Source organism: Hemitrygon akajei, chromosome 3, assembly GCF_048418815.1.
Source record: "Hemitrygon akajei chromosome 3, sHemAka1.3, whole genome shotgun sequence".
Taxonomy (NCBI): Eukaryota; Metazoa; Chordata; class Chondrichthyes; order Myliobatiformes; family Dasyatidae; genus Hemitrygon; species Hemitrygon akajei.
In genome coordinates, this window is record NC_133126.1 from 65,385,703 (window position 1) to 65,408,148 (window position 22,446).

At 36.3% G+C, this 22,446-nt stretch overlaps 1 protein-coding gene across 7 annotated transcripts in view; it reads right to left on the reverse strand.

The window, feature by feature from the left end:
* The window catches only part of akap6 (A kinase (PRKA) anchor protein 6), a 404,269-nt gene that overhangs the window by 42,946 nt on the left and 338,877 nt on the right, over nt 1–22,446 (reverse strand). For all 7 annotated transcript variants that reach the window (XM_073040038.1, XM_073040040.1, XM_073040039.1 and 4 more), the window contains one exon: nt 6,971–7,186. In XM_073040038.1, coding sequence (XP_072896139.1) covers nt 6,971–7,186 — 216 coding nt within the window. The remainder of the gene's footprint in view (nt 1–6,970; nt 7,187–22,446) is intronic.

A 22,446-nucleotide genomic window follows, 5' to 3' on the forward strand; every position in this document is an offset into this window, starting at 1 on the left:
GGCTTCACCTATCACCTTCCATCCAGCCTCTTTCCCCTCACCCTATTTTTTTTATTCTGGCCTCTTCCCCCTTCCTGCTCAGTGCTGAAGAAGGGTCTTGGCCCAAAACTTTGACTACCTATTCATTTCCATAGATGCTGCTTGGCCTGCTGAGTTCCTCCAGCATTTCGTGTGCATTGCTTTAGAACACTTTGTACCTACTTTATTTTTGAAAAATAGGTGTAACGCCCATTCAACTGCGAAATTCTAAAAATGGCAACAACATTCTTGATGAATAAACTCTTCTCAGGCTTCCAGCCAGGTACACGTATCGATTATAACGGATGTTTCAATGACAAACTCTGCCATCTTCTTCAGGAATGAATTTTAACATTCCTGCTGTTAAAATTGGCTTAGAGTTTTTGAAGAAATAGCTGAAGAATTTAACGTTACTGAGCCTCTTTTTGTGAATTAGTGTGAGGTTCAGTCTACAAGTAGAAGGAATGACTAATGTGTTAATTTGGGCTGTTTTAAATTGTATCAGGTCTCTATCTCTGTGTTTTGAATGACGTGTGTCTCATCACTTTTCAAGCTGCTCTTATTTATTCTAAAAAAAATGAAGGAGAAGAAAATGTATGTTCAAATAAATTAAATGATTAGCTACATATATCTACTGTTATGATTCAACTGCAAAACCAACAGTAAAAAGATTACAATAACTAAGTTTAAACTTGTGTTGCCTAGAAAATAAACAATGCAACATTGGTAGTTCATGAATTTGTATAATAAGGACATTCACTTGTTTGTTTTAAAATAGATCCTAACGTGTTGAAATAGCAGGCAAGCAAATTTCATTTGAATGTGTAAATGTGCATAAATGTTAATATCACAAAGTACAATTCACTCTATTTATGTTTGGAGCATATCATAGCACTGCAAGAGAACTATATGTATTTTGTTTTGTTCCTAGGATCCAAAGTAACAATTATTTCATTCTCCTTTACACTTTCGTACTGGAAATGACATTAAACAATCTTGAGTTTATTTTATTTAATCCTAAAGATATAATGTACATTTAAATCTATGTTTAAATTTCTACTAACACTATTAACTCATTTTCATTAAATGTCGATTTCAAACTAGAAATTGTAATACAAATCTAGTCTTTTGAAATTAATATGCACAGAGAATTTTGGATTGGTTATGGAAATGATTTAACAGATTATTTTATTTTTCACTTTATTCATGACAAAAAGGTCTGTCATAATGACCATGCAATGATTGTAAATCTAATATAATGGCAAATCTAACACTTGCTTAGGTATGTTGAACATCTACTGTGATGGATTTTTATTAGATTGGATTTTATTATCTGCATGCTGATAAAGGAAACACTAATGACTAGCTTTGTTTGTTATTACATGATAAAAGCCACAACTGTTGGCTCAATCAATCAGTTTAATCAAATAAAACATTATTTTCTTCCAAAATGTTCATGCTGACCTTGCATTCCATAGGAATTGAGTAATAAATAATATAACCACTGTAGCTACTTTACCAAGCTTTTATGTTTCAACAAAAATATACTGTAATAATGAAATCTGATAACAAATGTGGATGACATTTTGTGATAGTTATTAGTGCACACCAGATTTAAAATATCTTTCTGCATTTGGTTGTTAGAGATGTAAGAAAAAAGTTGTTAGATCAGGTAATTACTATTGCAAAACACATTAAAGAGACAATATAACTGGAACATTATTTTGACAGAAATTATAATCTGTCATCAATACATCTGTACATGAAAAAATTGAATTAAACCACTATGACCTGAAAGATTGTCACTTTCCTTTCTAATTATTTGTCATTTTATAGATTCACATCATTAACTTTGTTTTCAGGTATTTCAGCATCAACAAAGAAAAATCTTGGACTATATCTGGTGCGAAGTATTCATTTAGCAACATGCCCAAATCGAAGTTCCTTAACATGGACTAAACTCTTAGAGGCAAGAACATTCAAAGTACAATGGATTAAAAATACCAGCTTCAACCACCAAAGGGAAAGACCACTTACATGAGATTCGAGACCTCACAATACAAACATTGGGGGTGGGGACTGGATCTTGCTTTAATTGGTGTGATAGCACAGACCACTCCGGCTTATGCAGTTTTCCACAGGATAGTTTATTTCTAACGGATTAGCAAATCCCAGGCTGGTGAAAGGTCTCTATAATAGGCACACTCTACCCTCTGGATTGCAGCGTCAGGCATAAGACTGTAGTCTTAATGCATGTGAATATCTTTGCATTCAAAAATATTTAATAACAGGAACAATAAATAAAAATACTAATAAAATAATTAAAATACATATTCATTTTCCCCAAAAAAATTAAGACATTAAAAATCTCACTAAAGATAATGAATTATAATTAAATCCAACTTAATGGCATCAAATAAAAATGAAATTAAATTATGCTACCATTTACTTATTTCATCTAATTGATGTCAAAGACTCTTTGGATTTGCACCAGCTTAACTGGTATGGTGACGGTGGGCCTGAGTGAGGGAAGTTGGCATTCTGTGCAACAAAGTCTGACTCCTTCGTTAGACTCCATGAGGAGTCTAATGTTGCATAGCAGGTGGAAATGGATTAAATAGGAAAATCTGTCAGATCTACTTGAAAGATCCCTTCCAATTGAGATTTTACAATAACTTTCTCTAAATTTATATAAGAATTATCAACTACTATCAATTCAGAAAGGTGCATTTTATGCAATGTTATTAGCAATAAAATATGTAATATTTTCAAAAAGGCAACAAGTTGTGATTTTCCACCAGCATTATGTATCACGGTAAATTTATTACACCATTTAGTGCAAAAAGGAAACCTATCTCATTCAATCCACACAAAAAGAACACAATGTGATTCATTAGATTTCTTAAATATTTAGCGATGCTAAAACACGGAAATTAATTGTATTATGAAAAATCAGTGATAGAAATCTATAAAAAGAAAATCAACTTAAACCTAATTAGGCTGTTTCACAACCAGCTGAGTAATTCAGATACTTCATACCATCGAGGCTGTGTCACAATTAGAAACATTGTTATATATGTCAGCCATCTTCTAATACATGACTTTCTACTTAGTCCTAAAAATTGTAATACAGTATTACACAATATACTTCTAGTTGTTGAGAATTACTTTTTCAGCATTTGATTTAGCCGGTGAATGCATGGCAGAGGAACTAATGCAGGGGGCTGAGGTTCAGATTTCTGGATCATTGGGATCTCTTCTGGAGAAGGTATCCAAACCCGAGGGGACCAATATCCTTGTGAGCAGGTTGGCTAGAGCTGTTTGAGAAGGATTAAACTTATTCAGAGGTGGGTGGGAATCGGAGTGATAGGGGTGAGGATGGGGTAGCTGATTTACAACAGAGACAGAGTGTAGTGAGACTGCTAGCAAGGTGAAGATGATGACAGGGCAAAATTGCAGTCAACGGGATGAGTTGCAAAGTAAAAGGGGGACAAAATCCAAAAGTGTGAATATAGGACTGTAGGTGTGATATTTGAATCTGCACAGTATATGGAATGAGGTCTGTGTTGAGACCGTTTCTTTTTACGCTATGGGTCAATGATTTAGGTGTTAATAACAGATGACTTCATGCCCAAATTTGTGGATAATACCAAGATAGTTGGAGGGGCAAGTAGTGTGAGGAAGCAGAGAGGCTTAGACAGATTAGGAGATTGGGCAATGAAGTAGCAGCTGGAATACAATGTTGGAAAATGTATGGTCATGCACTTTGGTAAAGAAATAACAGTGTAGTTATTTTCTAAATGGAGAGAAAATTCATAAATCTGAGGAATTTAGTCTGTGTGCAGGATTCCCTTAAGGTTAATTTGCAGGTTGAGTTGATGGTGAGGAAGGCAAATGCAATGTTACCATTTATTTCAAGAGGATTAGAATATAGTTTCAAAAAACTAGGTAATGATAGAGATCAAGAAGATTATAAGGCTAGCAGGAAGGAGCTTAAGAATGAAATTAGTAGAGCCAGAAGGAGCCATGAGAAGGCCTTGGCAAGCAGGATTAAGGAAAACCCTAAGGTATTCTACAAGTATGTGAAGAGCAAGAGCATAAGATGTGACAGAATAGGACCAATCAAGTGTGACAGTGTAAAAGTGTGTAAGGAACTGGAGGAAATAGCAGAGGTATTTAATGAATCCTTTGCTTCAGTATTCACTACAGAAAAGGATCTTGGTGATTGTAGGGATGACTTACAGTGGATTAAAAAGCTTGAGATTTGCATTAAGAAAAACATTAAGAAAGAGGATGTGCTGAAGCTTTTGGAAAGCATCAAGTTGGATAAGTCACCGGGACCAGATGAGGTATACCCCAGGCTACTGTGGGAGGCGAGGGAGGAGAATGAACTTTGCATCATCAGTGGGGATGGGAGAGGTTCCGGAGGTTTGGAGGGTTGCAGATGTTGTTTCCTTATTCAAGAAAGAGAGTAGAGATAGCCCAGGAAATTATAGACCAGTGAGTCTTAATTTTAAGTTAATGGAAAAGATCCTGAGAGGCAGGATTTATGAACATTTGGAGAGGCATAATATGATTAGGAATAGTCAGCATGGCTTTGTCAAAGGCAGGTCATGCCTTACGAGCCTAATTGAATTTTTTGAGGATGTGACTAAACACATTGATGAAGGTAGAGCAGTAGATGTAGTGTATATGGATTTCAGCAAGGCAAGACTTATTGAGAAAGTAAGGAGGCATGGGATCCAAGGGGACCTTGCTTTGTGAATCCAGAATTGGCTTGCCCACAGAAGGCAGAGTGGTTGTAGACTGGTCATATTCTGCATTGAGGTCAGTGACAAGTGGTGTGCCTCAGGGAACTGATCTGGGACCCCTTCTCTTTGTGATTTTTATAAATGACCTGGATAAGGAAGTGAAGAGATGGGTTAGTAAATTTGCTGATGACACAAAGTTTGGGGGTGTTATGGATATTCTGGAGGGCTGTCAGAGGTTACAGCGGGACATCAATAGGATGCAAAACTAGGGTGAGAAATGGAAGATGGAGTTCAACCCAGATAAGTGTGAGATGGTTCATTTTGGTAAGTCACATATGATGACAGAATATAGTAGTAATGGTAAGACCTATGGTAGTGTGGAGGATCAGAGGGATCTTGGGGTCTGAGTCCATAGGACACTCAAAGCTGCTGCACAGGTTGACTCTGTGGTTAAGAAGACATTGGCCTTCATCAGCTGTGAGATTGAGTTTAAGAGATGAGAGGCAATGTTTTAGCCATATAGGACCCTGGTCAGACCCCACTTGGAGTTCTGTGCTCAGTTCTGGTCATTTGGAGTATTGTAAGCAGTTTGGGCCCTTTATCAAAGAAAGGATTCAGTGACATTGGAGAGAGTTCAAAGGAGATCAATGAAAATGATTCCAGGATCGAAAGGCTTATCATATGAGGAGCGTGGAATGGCTCTGGGCTTGTACTTGCTGGAGTTCAGAAGAATGACGGGGGAATCTCATTGAAATCTATTGAATGTTGGAACAGTCTTGATAGACTGGATGTGGAGAGGGTGTTTCCAATGGTGGGAGAGTCTAGGACCAGGGACAGAGGGACAGAGGGACATCCATTTCGAATGGGGATGAGGAGGTATTTCTTCAGCCAGAGAGTGGTGAATCTGTGGAATTTGTTGCCACAAGCAGCTGTGGAGACCAAGTCATTGGGTATATTTATTGCAGAAGTTGATAAATTCATGATTAGTCAAGGCATGTAGGGATAAAGGGAGAAACTGGGAGATTAGGGCTGAGAGAAAAATGGATCAGTCATGATGAAATGGCGGAGCAGGCTCGATGGGCCAAATGGCTTAATTGTGCTCCTATACCTTATGGTCTTCTGATTACTTGCTTTACATTACGTCAATGATATACAATTGTTAGAATTGTGAAGGGTCTTAGCACAAAACACTAATTGTTTATTCATTAATTGTTTATGACCTGCTGATTTCCTCCAGCATTTTGTGTGTGAAATTTAGCTCGATAGTCATCGGCAGTCAGAGAAGTAGGTACTAAGGGGCATCTCAGAGGAAGAAAGGGAGACTGAGAGTTCTAAAGAGGATTTCCACACCTTCAGGTTTTGTTGGTGAAAAGCATGATATCAATGATTGAGGATTTATATCTGGAGATGATTAGAGTAGCAGGGATAAACGCACTGTGTTATGTGTTAGAGGAGATTTGAGATACGTGTTTTAAAAGAGGAAAGAGAGGTAGAGAAGCAGAGCTGTAATAGGAGGGAACCCCAGATCAATGGCCTTGGGAGCTGAAGACATCATGGTTAATGGTGAAACGATTACACTCAGGAATTATCAGAGATGTGAATGGAGATGTTCAAATATCTTGGTTACTTATAGGTTTGGCAGGGAAATAGTGATTTGCAACAATCAATACTGAGATCAAGAGCTAATATCTAGATAACTTGTGCCTGCAGCATTCACATGAGGAATTCAATTAGCATGGCCAAGATCAGAATCAAAGACTTGATTGACATTTTCAGCCATGGACATCCTGTAGCTGTCCAGTTTCCTGCTTTGGGCAAGTTCTCTGAGATAAGAAAGTATGCTTGTCATACTGTTTCATTAAAGCAAATCTTCTCATCTACTAAACAAAGAGTAATATTTGTGTTACCTGTAGAACAGCTTGTAAATATCTTATCCAAGGCAGATGTGGACTGAAAAAAATATAATTTAAACATTTCTCCCAGTTCTATTTTATATATTATGTTGTGCCATGATAATGTCTAATATCTTCTTAAATATTTGATCTCCTATACGATGTTTAGAAATTGGCAAGGACAATGTAAGGAAGAATCGAAGAATATTTGAGAAGTAGGGTAAGTTCATCTCAGTCAGACTGTAGAATTTTTTACATTTCTCCATTTTGTAATGTTTCATGTTATATTACCTTGTACTGAAATCTTACCTTTTCTTTTCCTAGTTGCTTTTGCAGTCTGTTCTGCCACTGGATAGTTTGCATTATTATGGCTTCCCACCTTCTCTCCAGGTTCACAATAACAAGTTGCATTGACTGACGATCAGCTTCCAAACAGTTAGCATCTCTGTCATCGAGGAGACGTTGGCATAAGTGAAGTACAGAAATTATGCCACGCCGTCGTTGTTTAATTTCAGAGCACAGTGACTAAAAGCAAATTATTAAAATTAGTGATATGTGTTATCTTGTACATTTCAAACCAATATTCTTACAGCAACTGACATGATATAAATAAGAAGAATGAAAATAAAACATGACAATAGCCATCAAAAACTTCAGAAGCAGGGTGCTTATTCAGAACGCATGATGTAGGATTAATCAAATTCATAGATTCAGACTAATTTATGTTAGAAACAATTTAATTCCATTGTAGCTGAATGATATTTACAGGGTACTCTTCAAGTTTTAAGTTTCTCCATGTAAAGACAGTTCTGTTAAATCAAGAACAAGTTATCATAATCTTTCTCAGGTGTGAAAGAACACCAGAATTTACTGCCATTGATTAAATATTCCATATGAGAGAGAATAATCTGTGGAAACTAGAGCAGATAGGCTTTATAGTAATTCCAGAGGATACATGCTGTTGCTATCAACCATGAAATAATGATGTGTCTGTATATTGGATTTTTTTTCACTTTTGCAAATTATCACTCCATTGAACAGAATAATTATCACTCCAGATAATATAATAAATCACTTAACTTTCCCAAACAATCATCTGAAATTTAACCCTAATTTAAACAATTATTAGTATCAAATTACCTTAATGTAGATTTTATTTAAAGCATGGAATAACTCATTTTATTAAACTGTAACCTGCCTATGTGGTTATGCAACAACCAGTAAAAAATCTATATGCCTGCAAAAATTATCTGTGTATTTATGTGTGGACATATTGAGATAATATTGGAGGGCAGAATCACATAAGGTGCCAGTTTAATAACAATTAAACAATGACTGAAATAGGAATTCAGTCTTAGCATAAGAATAAAAATCACACAAGTGGTAAGTTTTACTAGTTTATTTGGAAAGCAGGACACTATCTCTTTTGATATAGTATACTGTATACTGTACTGAACCTTAGAGCACTGAGCAGGATCAACGTGGACTTGGAAACGTTCAAGCCTTGGTGATGTCTGCAGTTGCACTGGCCCTTTAAGACCATGCAGCTGTTAACAACCTGCTGAACCTTACTAATGTGGTATGGTGATCTACAAGTGGTGATCTTGAAACTCATCTATGGACTACTCTAACTATCTTCTCATAAATTATGTTGTTAAAAGATCTTTACTACTTTTTTAATTGCCTTTGATGACTGGAAAAAACAGAAACAACTGAAATTCATGTAAATAATTAAAATGTAGGGAATGTCAATAGCAATTTTTAAAATTACACTACATTCATTTATGTATATTAATTCAAATAGTAATATTAATTCCTTTACTTCCCATTTTAGTAAAATTCAACAGTCACATTTAAATGAATAGGGCTGTGCCAGTTATGTCCCTGGACTCACTAATGAGTCTAAATACAGTGTGGGTCAGATACACCTATATCTCACCGTCAGTGTATTGTGTATTGTGTGCAGCTGCATATAACCCAAATATATTAACATGCATGCTGCCTCTGGTTGATATTTATGTCTGAAGCCAGCTGTCATTACAATCCAGCCTTTATAGATTGGTGATGAGGATGGGTTCTCTTGCAGTTTACCTTTGGGATTACACTGGACAACAAATTTTTTCAAAAGTGTTGCTTCCTCGGAACACAAATATAATTTCAGACTACTTGTATCACGCAGGAATTTGGAGAAACAACAAATTAACTTTTATTGAATATCAAACACGAGGAAATCTGCAGATGCTGGAAATTCAAACAACAACACACACAAAATGCTGGTGGAACACAGCAGGCCAGGCAGCATCTATAGCACTGGCAGTACGGCAGCATTATCGACGTTTCGGGCCGAGACCCTTCGTCAGGATTATTGAATATAATGTGTTTAATTGCATAATGGTGCTGATGCTTTGCAATAGTTCAACTAAGTTGAAAATATTTTGTTAATGATTTTCATTTGTACTCAGTGTCTGAGGCTTCTCGCTTAAGTGTCCAACAATAATTCGCCAGCATTGATGGATTCCAGTTGCCCTGATATCTTTTCTCCATGACTGCAATGTCCTGGTGAAACCTTTCACTACGCTCATCACTAACAGCACCGAGATTTGCAGGGAAGAAGTCTAAATGGGAATGCAGAAAATGAATCTTTAGTGACATGTTGCATTTCAAGGTTTTATATGCTTGAAGCATGCTTTCAACCAGCTGCGTGTAGTTTGGTGCTCTGTAGATGCTGAGAACAATTTCAACATCTTCCTTGAAAGCCTTCCATGTGATTTTCTCTGGTCCCACTAGAAATTCTTCAAGTTGCCTGTCATTGATGACCTGTTTGATTTGTGGACCAACAAAAATGCTTTCCTTACTCTTGACATCAGTTATTCTGGGAAGCATCTGTCTCAAATATCAAAATTCTTCATAGAAATTTTTGTGCCTGGTGATAGCAAATTCCATCTTTACACTTCTAAACCCTATAATTATTACTAAAACCTGTCCTGCCATGCAGCAGCCGCACAGCCTAAGCATGCCCAAGCATGCCTGGACAAGATAGGAAACTTTCCAGCTTACATTGTAGGCAACATTTTAATTGCCTTGAATTATGAATTGAAATAATAAACATAAGTGATTTCAAAAAATGGTTCACGAATAGGGAAACTTCATGGTAATTTTCATGATCAGTAGCCCAAAATACATAAGATACACCTAAAGGTATTCAGGAAGTAAAATCTTTGTTGTCCAGTGTTATTGAAGGACATTGACAGCTCACACATGAAAAGTTTAAGGTGATCTTTTAGAACCAAAACTTTCTTTTTGTGTGGTGTTTGCCTGCAGACATTCTCAATGAATAAATTGAATCACATTCACCTAAGAGCTCTGTGTGGACTGATACAAGTGCACAGCACAAGAAGCCAAAATGGCAAGGTAAAGTTAAGTTGCTGGCCATTACAGGATTACCAAATGAATCAAGTTTAGCCAATTCCCTTTTGAATAGTGCTAGAGTAACATGGCTGCTCCGAGACTGCATCAAAAACCTTGGCATGTAAGATGATTCAGCTTGTACATCAGTCAGATGGCCATGTTCCTGAAAGCAAACAATCTTATGGAACATAGTAATGGTGCCAGAGCCCTGATCAGGTGATATTCAAGTATTAAAAGTACACCTGACAGGAGTTAGCCAAGAACTATTATGCCATGCTTCAAACTTCCTCATAGCACGTAAGACAATAAATTGGCTTGTCTACAGATGCTGTGCAGAAATTGGAAGATTACTGAAGCTGTTAAAATAGCTGAAGTCTGGACATTTGGCATTAGGTGCTAGAAATAGAGTGAACCATCAGTATTGTAATTTTGTTTTTGTGTTTTAGATTACACTTTGATAGATTTATGTGTGCACCAGCAGATAATTAACTCAGTTGAAGCTGTTGACCACACCAAACCTGCCCTTTGAACTTATTTGTCAAATTGTTGAGTTGATGGAAAAGGTGTCTAAGAAATCTAGAGACCGTCATCCCCCACATTCAACTGCTGTAGGTGCAACTTATAGTCAGGGAGGTGGAGCAAAGAGCCCTCTATGAAACTGAACCTGAAGGGAGCTGGTGAGACCTGTTCAGTCATTTGCTATTGTTATTCTGGACATCATGCCCTGCAATTTTGTCACTCTAGAACAGCCAAGCTTTTCAATGGCCAAAACACAGTCACATTTCAAAAGTTCACAGATCCAACGGCCAGACACACAACAAATGCAAATTCACTGGCAGCTCAAAGCAATAACAAAGGAAGCACTTAATAATTTCGGACTTGTTTTAGACAATGAAAAACTGGGATTATATAATATTATATATGTCTCATAACTAGCAACAGTAGCAAACATAGACATTCAGATAAAGAAGCTGATTAATAACCATGCATTGATGCAGTATATAATACTGCCACAATTTGATGATGAATCAAGACTGTTACTCTGGCAACTCCAGCCAGACATCATTGACAAAAAGTAGAGTCACATGGAAGATCTGTTCCAGTGTGGTTTCACAGGCAATAGGACAAATGATTGCTGCCATGAGACTTTGTAGGATTTGGAGTTATAACTGAGGATTCCAGGACTCAGCCCTTCTGTGTGCAAACCAGTGTCATCAACTCTAGTGGTCCAACCTGCTGGTAGGACAGAACAATGATGATGGAGGAGTTTGGAAATTATCATCCTGTAAGGTGTGATTCTGCAAGTTGGCCTAGGTCAGGATGTTGCTTGATTAGCATGTGGGACAATTCTGTCAGTTTGCACACCACTCCTCAGGAGTACTTTGCACTGGTGCTTTGGTTGATCTCAAGTGTTCTGCCCATTTTCATCCTTTCTTTTACTTTTAATTCATGGAGCACCCTGGACGCAACCACATAGGCCAGGCTAGGATAAGAAGTGAAATATATCTTATACTGATGAACGTAAGTCAATCGGATGAGGTTTGAAGGATAATTTGTCATTATCACTAAGACCAGCTTTTTAACCATCTGGATTCTTGGATCAGATTATTAATCCTGTAATTTACTCATACTGAAATAAAATTAAATTTAATAGGGTGAGGGTAGAGAAAAGAAATCACCATATTCAATCTCCCTATTGCATGTGTGCGGTGTTTATGTAAAAAATTAACAGAACACATGATTTTGAACTGAAGTAAGGAATTTCAGTCAGCAGAATGTATTTAGATTATTGGTGCCGTTTATAAAGATTTATCTTGGCAACTGGCACTCAATTCATATAAGCAAGCTGCAAAATGAACAATTATTTGACTCCTTTGCAAAATGTGTTGAGTTATACATCAGCAGGAAGATATTTTACAGGGATATTCTATTTGTTGATGTATTGCTTTTGCAATATTTTAAATTTCCATAAATCTATAATATGTAGAATTTCATTATTTCTATAATAAGAGCATATTGTACCTTTAACATTTCTGAATTTTAAATAAGATAGATGATAAATTTCCCATTTATTTATTGCCAAATATGGCTTTAAAGTGTATTTTTCAATTTTAGGCAGTAATGCATTTCCATCTACAATTCCTTAAGTTTCCTTAAAGGAGAAATCTACTATTTTAATCGTGAGTTTAAATCATTTAGTACAAACAGAGTCAAAGCCCATGAGTTTAGCCATGCACTGCCATGCTAAAAAGAAATTTAGTTTGTAATATCTTTTTTACCACCTTGAAGACTGCTACATGCAATGCATTCTGGATAACATTACATTCAGGTAAACTACACTCAGTGGCCACCTGTACACCTGGAATCATTTTCGTGAACCTTCTTTGAACCTCTCCAAGGTGCACTGGCTAAAGTATTTCCTTCTCATCACCATTCTAAATGGACATCCCTTGATGCTCAATCGTCCTAGACTCCCCCAATATAGGAAACGTCCTTTCCACATCTAATCATTTCAACATTCAAAAGATTTCAATGAGATCCCCCCTCATTCTTCTAAATTCCAATGAGTACGTGCCCAGAGGCATCAAATGCTCATCATATAGTAAGCCCTTCAATCCTGTAATCCTTTTCATAACCTCCTTTGAACCCTTTCCAAAGCCATCACGTCCTTTCTTAGGTAAGGGGCCCAAAACTGCTCACAATACTCCATGAGAAGCCTCAACCGTACCTTATATGGCTTCAGCATTACACTGCTGCTTTTATATTCTAGACCTCTTGAAAAGAATGGTAACATTGCATTTGCCTTCCTCACCACTGACTCCACCTGCAAGTTAACCTTTAGGGAATCCTGCACAAGGACTTCCAAGTCCCTTTTCACCTTAAGACTTCTGAATTCTCTCCCTGTTTAGAAAATACAGTAGTCCAAACTTTTATTTCTTCTACCAAAGTGCATGACCATACACTTTTCAACACTTTCCATCTGTCACTTCTTTCTCCATTCTTTCTAAGTTCTTCTGCGGCCTCCCTGCTTTCTCAACACAAACTACCCCTCCACCTGTCTTTGTATCATCTACAAACTTGACCATAAAGCCATCAATTCCATCATCCAAATAACTTAAAATTAAGTGCTCCCACTACCGATCCCTGTGGAACACCACTCGTCACCTGCAGCCAATCAGAAAAGACTCTCTGTCTCTTGCCATTCAGCCAATAGTCTATCCATGATAATACCTTTCCTGTAACACTATGGGCTCTTATCTTGCTAACAGCCTTATGTTTGGCACCGTGTCAAAGGACTTCTGAAAATCCAAGTACTCAACATCCACTGATTCTCCATTGTCTATCCTGCTTGTTGTTTCCTTAGATTTTCCTAAGATTTTATTTTCCTAAGATTTTTCCCTTAGGGAAACCTTGCTGACTTTGCCTAATTTATCATGCACCTCCAACAACCATTGAGTTCAGACTAACTGGCCTATATTTTAGTTAATTCTGCCTCCATACCTTTTTGAAGAGTAAAGTTACATTTGCATTTTCCAGCCCTCGAGAAGCATGCCAGAATATAGTAATTCTTGAAAAAATCATTACTAACGATTCCACAATTTTTACAGCTACCTCTTTCATAACTCATCATTTCTCCTAAGGGTTCCTTATCCTTAAGCTCCTGAATCAAATCCAGTTCAATACACCCAATCCAAAATAGCTGATCCCCTAATGGGCTCAACCACAAGATGTTCTAAAAAGACACCTTGTAAGCTTCTACAAATTCTCTCTCTTGTGATCCAAAATCAGCACCAACCTGCAGATTGAAATACCCTATGACTATTGTAACATTGGCCCTCTTCACATGCTTTTTCTATCTCCTGTTGTCATTTGTAGCACACATCCTGGGTACTGTTTGGAGGACTGAATTTAACTCCCATCAGGGTCTTTTTACCCTAGCAGTTCCTTAACTCCACCCACAAAGATTCTACATCTTCCAATCCTATGTCATCTATTCTCATGGACATGTTGGCCCATGGCTTTCTCTTGTGCCAAGATGAGGCCACCCTCAGGGTGGAGTAGCAACACCTTATATTCCCTCTGCCTACCTGCACATCTTTTAGATAAAATGTGTATCATTGGATGTTAAGCTCCTAAATGCAATCTTCTTTCAGCCACGACTCAGTGATGCCCACAACGTCATACCTGTTATCTTGAACGGAATGACAAAATCATCTACGTTATTTTGTATACTGCATGCATTCAAATGTAACACCTTCAGTCCTATATTCAATACCCTTTTTGATTTTGTCTCCCTGTTACAATGCAACTCATTCCACTGACTGCAGTTTTGACCTATCATCTGCCTGCTCCTTCCTGACAGTCTTGCTACACACTGCCTCTGTTTGTATTATCTGAATTTCCATTCTACAGCTCCCATATGACCTATGGGATTATTAGCATATGAACTCTGGATATTTAGATGAGGCCCCTGGATTATTAATCCAGTAATTTAACACTGTGCCATCACGATGAGTTGCACAGTGTCACAGGACTCAGCAATTTCTCCTCCAACGAGCTAGTGGGGTTGTTTACCCGCAAACTAGAGATATAACAGAAGCCCTGTGAATGAAAGATAACTCCTTTTTCTCTCAAGATTACATCAGTTATGATCTCCTAAGTGTAACTTGACCATTGCCTAGAAGGCTATTGTGTAGTGGGCTTCAAGGAGTAGGGTTGCTCTTGGAAGGTATCCCTACTGAAAGCCAATGGCCTTTAATAGCCATTCTCAGCTTATTAAGAGTCTACTCAGCTGGAGCAAATATATATCGATGCTAATACCTGACAAATACACAAATGTGTTGAGCTGATGTTACTGTGACATTTTTAATGGTTTGATGTATAAACCTCACGTAGAATTTTGGTTCAACACGAAGAATTTCTTTTCATTGTGGTCCAGTGGGTATTGTAATAGACAAAAAAAGAGGAATGAAAATGTGTGCTCCTATGTCTTGAGATTGCATCTTGATGTGCTGTCTAATAACTCTGCCAAAAGGGACCCTTTACCTTGTCCTTCCCTTCATTTTCCCCTTCTGTCCTGATGCTCTGAAGCTCCTGGTAAAGGATCAGATCCTTGGCTGTGAAACTGTGTGGCATGCTGTAGTACCCGTTGAATTTTGAGATGTGCTGGACTCTTGCAGAGTTTTTCAAATGACCCTTCAGTGTAATATTTTTTGAAGTAAAACAAGAGAGGTATCGTGGTGTATGCTCGTGCCATCAAACAGCATTAATAAAACATCACTTTTTATTGTTGTTTATGGAAACCTGACATGCACACTATGACAGCCACATTTAGCAATATGACAATCACAATTACATGTCAAAATATTGCTTTTAGGCATAAAGCCTCCAGTGTATGTGAAAGACAATACAGAAAAGGCCATCAAAGCTAACTACTTTGCCTCAAGATTACATTGGTTAGGATCTCCGAAGTGTCACTTGACCATTGCTTAGAAGGCTAATGCACAGTGTGAGAAAATGCGGTTAGATGTCGGGCTCCAGGATTTATGAAAGCACTTCAGAATTTAGATACATTTTATGATATTAATCATCCTTAAATACTAATCATCACTGTTACCTTGGAAGGATTGAAACTACCAAGATGCAGGCATGGCAAGAGAGTATGGCAATCCCATATGGAATGTTAAATACCAGGCCACTAGTTAATTGCTCAGATTTATCTAGTGGCAAGGAACAGTTATCAATATAGTAGGGTAAAACTTGTAAACTACAGATTGCCTTCTACCAAAGTTAACTGCTATAATAGGTAAAGTCTTGGGAGAAGGGATTGGATGATGGGTTTGGAGGTTGGAGGAAACCTTAATTGTTACCAAAACCAACAGCATCAATCCCAGTTTGATGGGAAGCAGAGTCTTCCCATTTTAACTTCTTCCTGCTCCATTATCAGCAGGTAAAGTGAAGCAAAATTGCTCTTTGAACATCCATAATGCCTTGTGAAAATCATATTTTAGATTGTTAAGCATGGGCTTAAATGAACAACTTGTCTATGATTGCCTCTATTTCACAGTACTTTTACTCCGATTATATCAAGGTTTATTAAGGGGTTGATTTAGTTTAGAAAATAAATCATTGAGCTGTAATTGCTCACAGCAAGTGCTCTTGTTCCATTGAATGTTTTTTTATTGCTGCCCTTTATAATCGTTTTGCTGACACGAGTTGGGGAATGTATCATTCTTAATAATACGCAGAAGAAATGGAAACCTGGTTTGCATTTGAATTGCTCTTTGATCCTATCATTTTCCAGTGGTGTCTCTATTTGGTGGACTGTCTGCTCAGATATGTTTGCAATATATTATAACCCACCGTAACTGCAGATATTACAAATGGTTACCCAGCACAGACATTTTTGGGCTTTTGCTTAACTTTGATAGTGACAATGTAAGTGCCAGGTTCCAACAATTGAAGAAACTTCACAATAAATAAACTTGAATGTAAAGAAATTCAACTGAACTGTTAAGCCGTCGTTCTTGCAGCAGAAAATATTATGCAAACAAAATCAGAATTTCATTGAAAGAGTTCTTGTTTGAACAGGACTCACAAAAATATTAAAGATCAATGAACCTGGACTTTGTTCAGACTCATTATCTGGTTATGGATCCAGGAAGCCTACAAGAACTTAAGATAGGTGAAAGGATTGACTTCTAACAGAAAGAATTTCCAATAAAAGGAAATTGATGGTTGATAAGATTCTCCATTGAGGAAACAGGCAGTTGAGTGTAATTCATTGCTGATACAGCCGGAGGGAATTATGTCAGTTGTACAAAGCAAGGATAATCTCAAAACTGAGTAAACAGGATTTCCAGTTTAAAATGCAGCTAAAAACACATAACCACAAGAAGAATAAGTGTAAATTGAACCTTATATATAGTTGGGAGTGTAAAAAAGTCTGTCCTTTGTTGTTTTACAATCCTAATTTTCCCAATTTATTCTCCATGTTATTTGAAAAATACACTGCAGTGAATTTAGTCTTCTTTCAAATTAAATTTAAAAAGTAAAACTCCAGTATCATCTCCTTTGATCATCTTTAAACCTTTAAAAGAACAATGAAGTATTTAAATTTACAAACTGACCAAAAATGTAAAAGCCATTCTTGATGTGTACCATGCTTTTCAAACATATTTGTCTTCACATTCTGACATAATTAACTCATTTTTAATCACAGGTTAATGTATTATTATCCCAATATCTCTTTATTAGTTCTACCAAGTTCTTTTGATTCAATATTAATTATTTTATATTTATCCATGTTATGTTGCACCCACAATATCAAGAATACCTAATTCTTTCTGAATTTGATTTCATGGCCATCATTTCTTGCTTGACTATAATTTCATCAGCACATTTGGAAGTTATGATTATGATATTCTCCTACAGATTGTTAATTTAAGTTAAAGGTAGCATTATAATCTTAAGTGCCTGGTTTCTATCTTATTACCAAGATATTCTCAGTACCTGTAATATTGGGATTAAAATAAAATTGCATACTGTACATGGCATGAAGTTACATCTTATTTTGTCTACATCAATCATAAAATGTGATCCATATGTAAAATGTTATGATAAAATATAAAAATAGCATCCTAAATGAATCCATCTTAGAAATATTTTTAAACAAGTCTTGGTATTGTTTTAAAATGGAATCAGATGCTAGGAATAATTTTGAATTACAGTATGTGAGAGTGAAAGTAATGGAAAGTCTTGCCTGATCATATTTACTGGAAATGTGTTGAATATCTAAGCTTTTATGTGAACAACCGCACAATGACAGATAACAAATCAATGCAAAATAACAACAAACTAAAATTATGTATTCCTTGGCTATGTCGCATTCACAAAATATCTTAACTACTGTTATCTAGGATAGTACACAGTTGCGAATGACAGAGGAAATTTTGATTTCATTTTGTATCTTTTTATAGGGAATATTAATTAGTTCATACTTGAATGCACAAAATACAATATCCATTCTTTAAATATGGCAAAATAATCTTCATGGAATGACAATGTAGCAAGTAAATGAATGTTAAATGAAAATATGTGGATTTGATGATTTTTCTTTTCAATAGAAGTCTGAGTGATAGAAATAAAACTTTTAAATATTGAAATGCATTTAAATAAATCATATCAACCATACAAACTAATTATATATGCTGCACATTCTATGCTTAACTACATTACTTAAGTAATTAATGTTTCACAAAATTTAAAGAAATTTAAATCTACTTTAAGTTTTAAGAAATAGATTGATTTAAATACTTTTAGATTTTCACTACATAAATTATTATTCATAACATCAAGGAATAAGCTATATCAGAGAAATCATCCTAAATGAAAAGAAAACATAACTTCTGCAAATATTTTACTCATAAGGGAACACATCAGAAATTATGAGAATGCTAGTCCAATGGAGGATATTTTATTTATTATTATGTCATCATAATTATCTCATCATAACTTATTACTTTTACACCAAGATCAGTAAAATCAATGTTATTTTAAAACATCTCTGCCTTAGGAATTGTTAATAAGAAGATGGACTGTTTGCCTGATATATCATGCATCAGTATTTCCAATCTCTTTTCAATAGTGCTGTTAATCAATTTTTGACTTTACTAGGATTGTTTCCTGCATTAGTGAAACAGGAAAAAGTAGTCCTGAATGTAATATTATTCAGAAAATATTTATCCACAACTGCAGAAGATTCACTGATGGATGTCAGACATCTTCCATAAATACTGTCATGACATCAAAATTGCTTCTACTAACTTAATAGAAAATAATTGTTTTTGTTAGTAGCACATTTCACATGGTACTGTATAAGCTATAAAATAAGTAGCCCTGTACTCAAAACTCTGAAAGGGTAATCAAATGTATTAGTGAGAAGGGAGCAAATGCACTATTAGTGAGAAAAATAAATTTTCATAGTTAAGCAAAAATGGTTGGAGACAGTTTTATGGAGAGGTTTTAAAATCTTATTGAAGCAAGTCCACTTCCAGTTCTGTACTCTGTTATGCTAATGTGACAGTCTCTCATTAATAAAAGCACTGAAAAGTACCTTACTTGAATTGTGGTAATGCATACTGTTCACTTTGGACATTAAAAGGAAAATTTATCTTAAGCATAACCTAAAGCAAGACCAAGAGTTTTCATAATCAGTTTAATTAAGTAGCAACTGTGCACTAGATTTTTAAAAATTACATAAAGTGAGCAGCAGAGAGGAAATTTTTAAATGCATGGCCTTGCCCATTGTTGATCATGTGATTTTCTGAATATTTATTGGAAAAATTATGTCGCCTCACCATGAGCAGCTTCTTTATTTACATATCCGGACCTTGATTAAATACAAAATGGGTGTAAATAATTTGGGACAGTTTCTCCTTCCCATTATAGACTATTTGGTTTCACTATTTTGTTAAGCACTCCTATGATGTACTATTTTGTCTGCATCAAATCAAAAAGATTATAGATTTTAATTCACTGTTTTGAAGATTTTATCAGTAATAGTAACTTATTTAATGAGCACTTTTCATACAGATGATGTAGTTCCAAGTGCTTTACAATGGGATTAAGTGCAAACATGAAAATAAAAGACAAAAAGATACACTATTAGTTAAAATCAATTCTAAAAGAAAAAGGAAGCCAAATAATAAATTAATACTATGAATCGAGTTTTTCCTAATTTATACTATGCCATTAATTTTTATTTTTGTGTTAGACTATGAAAATACAGAGTTGCAATATGGGCAGCTATAATCACTCACAGATTGTTTGCTTCACTCTTACATTACTGGTCTCCATGATAGGATTAGTCAAGTTTAAAATAATAATTTTGTTTGCAATAGTGTGGTTAAAAGAAAGTTATTATAAAGGCACTTTGCAAAAATTATGTTCATAATCAGCAACCATATTCATGAAATTGCATTAATAATGGTAAATTAATAGGCTATTAATTTGTATTTGTTAATGAACTAGATTCAATGCATTGTTTTGATTCCCTTAGCTATACTTTTTCAGTAACAAACATGGTTCTGAAAATATATTAGCAAAGGATCTTTTAGATTATTTCATCTTATTTCATGCATCTTTTGTTGGGAGAATCTTCTCATCATGTTGAGCTCATTTGTCTTAGTTTCTCTGATTATGAAAAAAGCTAGCCTGAGCCCCATACCTTCACAGTAAATGGCTCATATATAATGCCAATGCCACAAGATAGAGAACGTCAAGAGAAGGGTGGGGCAGCAAGACCTGTACATGAGCAGATTTTCTGGCATTGTACCAGCAATTACTCTTGTACGAAAACCGAAGGTGATATTCTAATATGCTTCATTCCAGTCCTGGAATGCTTACATGGTGATGCTGAGCTCTCCTCAGTTCTGATCACTTCAGTCCCCATATGCCCATCAATCACAGCTATGCTGAACTGTCTTGGTCCTCCAGGTCCACAATTTGCTGTTACTTCTACTAAGATCACTGAATGATCACTTTCAGTACTGTAACAACAGTTTCTCTATTAAGTGATCTGGTTGCCTGCTCTCTTTTACTCACCAACCTGTGTCAGCTCATAATGCAGTGGCATGATGTGATATTAACCAAATCTCTGCTTGCAGCCCCAATGCTCCCGCCTTAAAGGTAAACTGGTGAGTCATCATTTAATTTAATTAAAAAGCTGACTCACTCCACAATGGAACACCATTTGAGTTCATCTTCTGTCTGCACACTCCTATAAAATAAACCTATATATGCACTGTCCGCTTAAGAGGGGCCTTAACTGAATTTAAATTCAGGAAAAACTGCTGAATTAATTTAGAGACAGAAAAGTCTGCAGATGCTAGCATCTGGAGAAAAACATAAATTGCTGGATTAATTCACTGTGTTAGGCACCATCTACAGATGTTTTGGGTCTAGACCATGTATCAGAACTGAGAATGTAAACGGAGATAGCAATTATAGATGTGAAGGGGAAGGGTGAGGCGAGAGCTGGCAGGCATAGGTGGAACTAGGTGAGGAAGTAGTGATGGCAGATGAAATCAGGTGAGTGATTGGAAGAGTACAGGCAAAGAGAGAGGTAGAGAGATAAAAGGTTGAAGATTCTGAAATCTGTTAAGTAACGAAGGTGATGAGGAACCAGATAAGAGAAGGATTAAGATTAAGATAAGCTTTATTTGTTAAATACACATTGAAACATTGAATCATGTCATGAAATATATTGTTTATGTCTAAGACCAACACATTCTGAGGATGTGCTGGGGCTGTCCTGCAAGCGTTGCCGTGCTTCTGGTGCCATCAAAGCATGGCCACAAATTATTAACCCGACCCTGTATAGCTTTGGATTTTGGGAGGAAATTGGAGCAACTGATGGGAAGCAGTACATCGGGAGAACATACAAACTCCTTACAGACAGCATCCTGGGTTGCTGGTGTTGTAATTACAGAATACTTTACCACAACAAAGCACCTCTGTAACTTGGTGAAACTTTCTTTGAAGTGCAATACAAACACAACACTTATATTTAAATAAAGGGGCTCAAATTTGGAACCTCCGTTCAAGTTTCTAATCTTCTTTTATTGAGATTCATGGAATATTTACCCAAAGTGTTTTCCAGTGCCTCTTTACATTATTAATTGTCACTTCATCCATACTTTAGTCCTTTAAGAAGAAGCATGGGCAAGTGTAACTCAGGACTCCCCAAAGCTCCAGTGCTGATATGGTTCACAGATAGAATTATAGAGTCATAGAATGCTACAGCACAGTAACAGGCCCTTCAGCCCATCTAATCTGTGCCAAACCATTAATCTGCCTAATCCCATCGACCTGCACCTGGAACATAGCCCTCCATACCCCTCTCATCCATATACCTATCCAAATTTCTTTTAAACATAGAAATTGTACATGCATGCACAACTTGCACTGGCTGCTCATTCCACACTCTCACCACCCTCTGAGTGAAGACGTTCCCCCTCATGTTTCTCTTAAACATTTCACCCTTCACCTTAATTAATGACCTCTAGTTGTAGTTGCTCCCAACCTCTGTGGGAAAAGCCTGCTTGCATTTACCTTATCTGTACCCCTCATAATTTTGTGTACCTCTATCAAATCTCTCCTCAATCGTCTACATTCTGGGGAATAAATTCCTAACCTATTCAACCTTTCCCTAAAACTCAGGTCCTCAAGTCCTGGCAACATCTACATAAATTTTCTCTGTCCTCATTCAATCTTATTTACATCTTTCCTGTAGGTAGGTGACAAAAACTGCATGCAATATTCCAAATTGGGCCTCACCAACATCTTATACAATTTCCACATAACATTCCAATTAC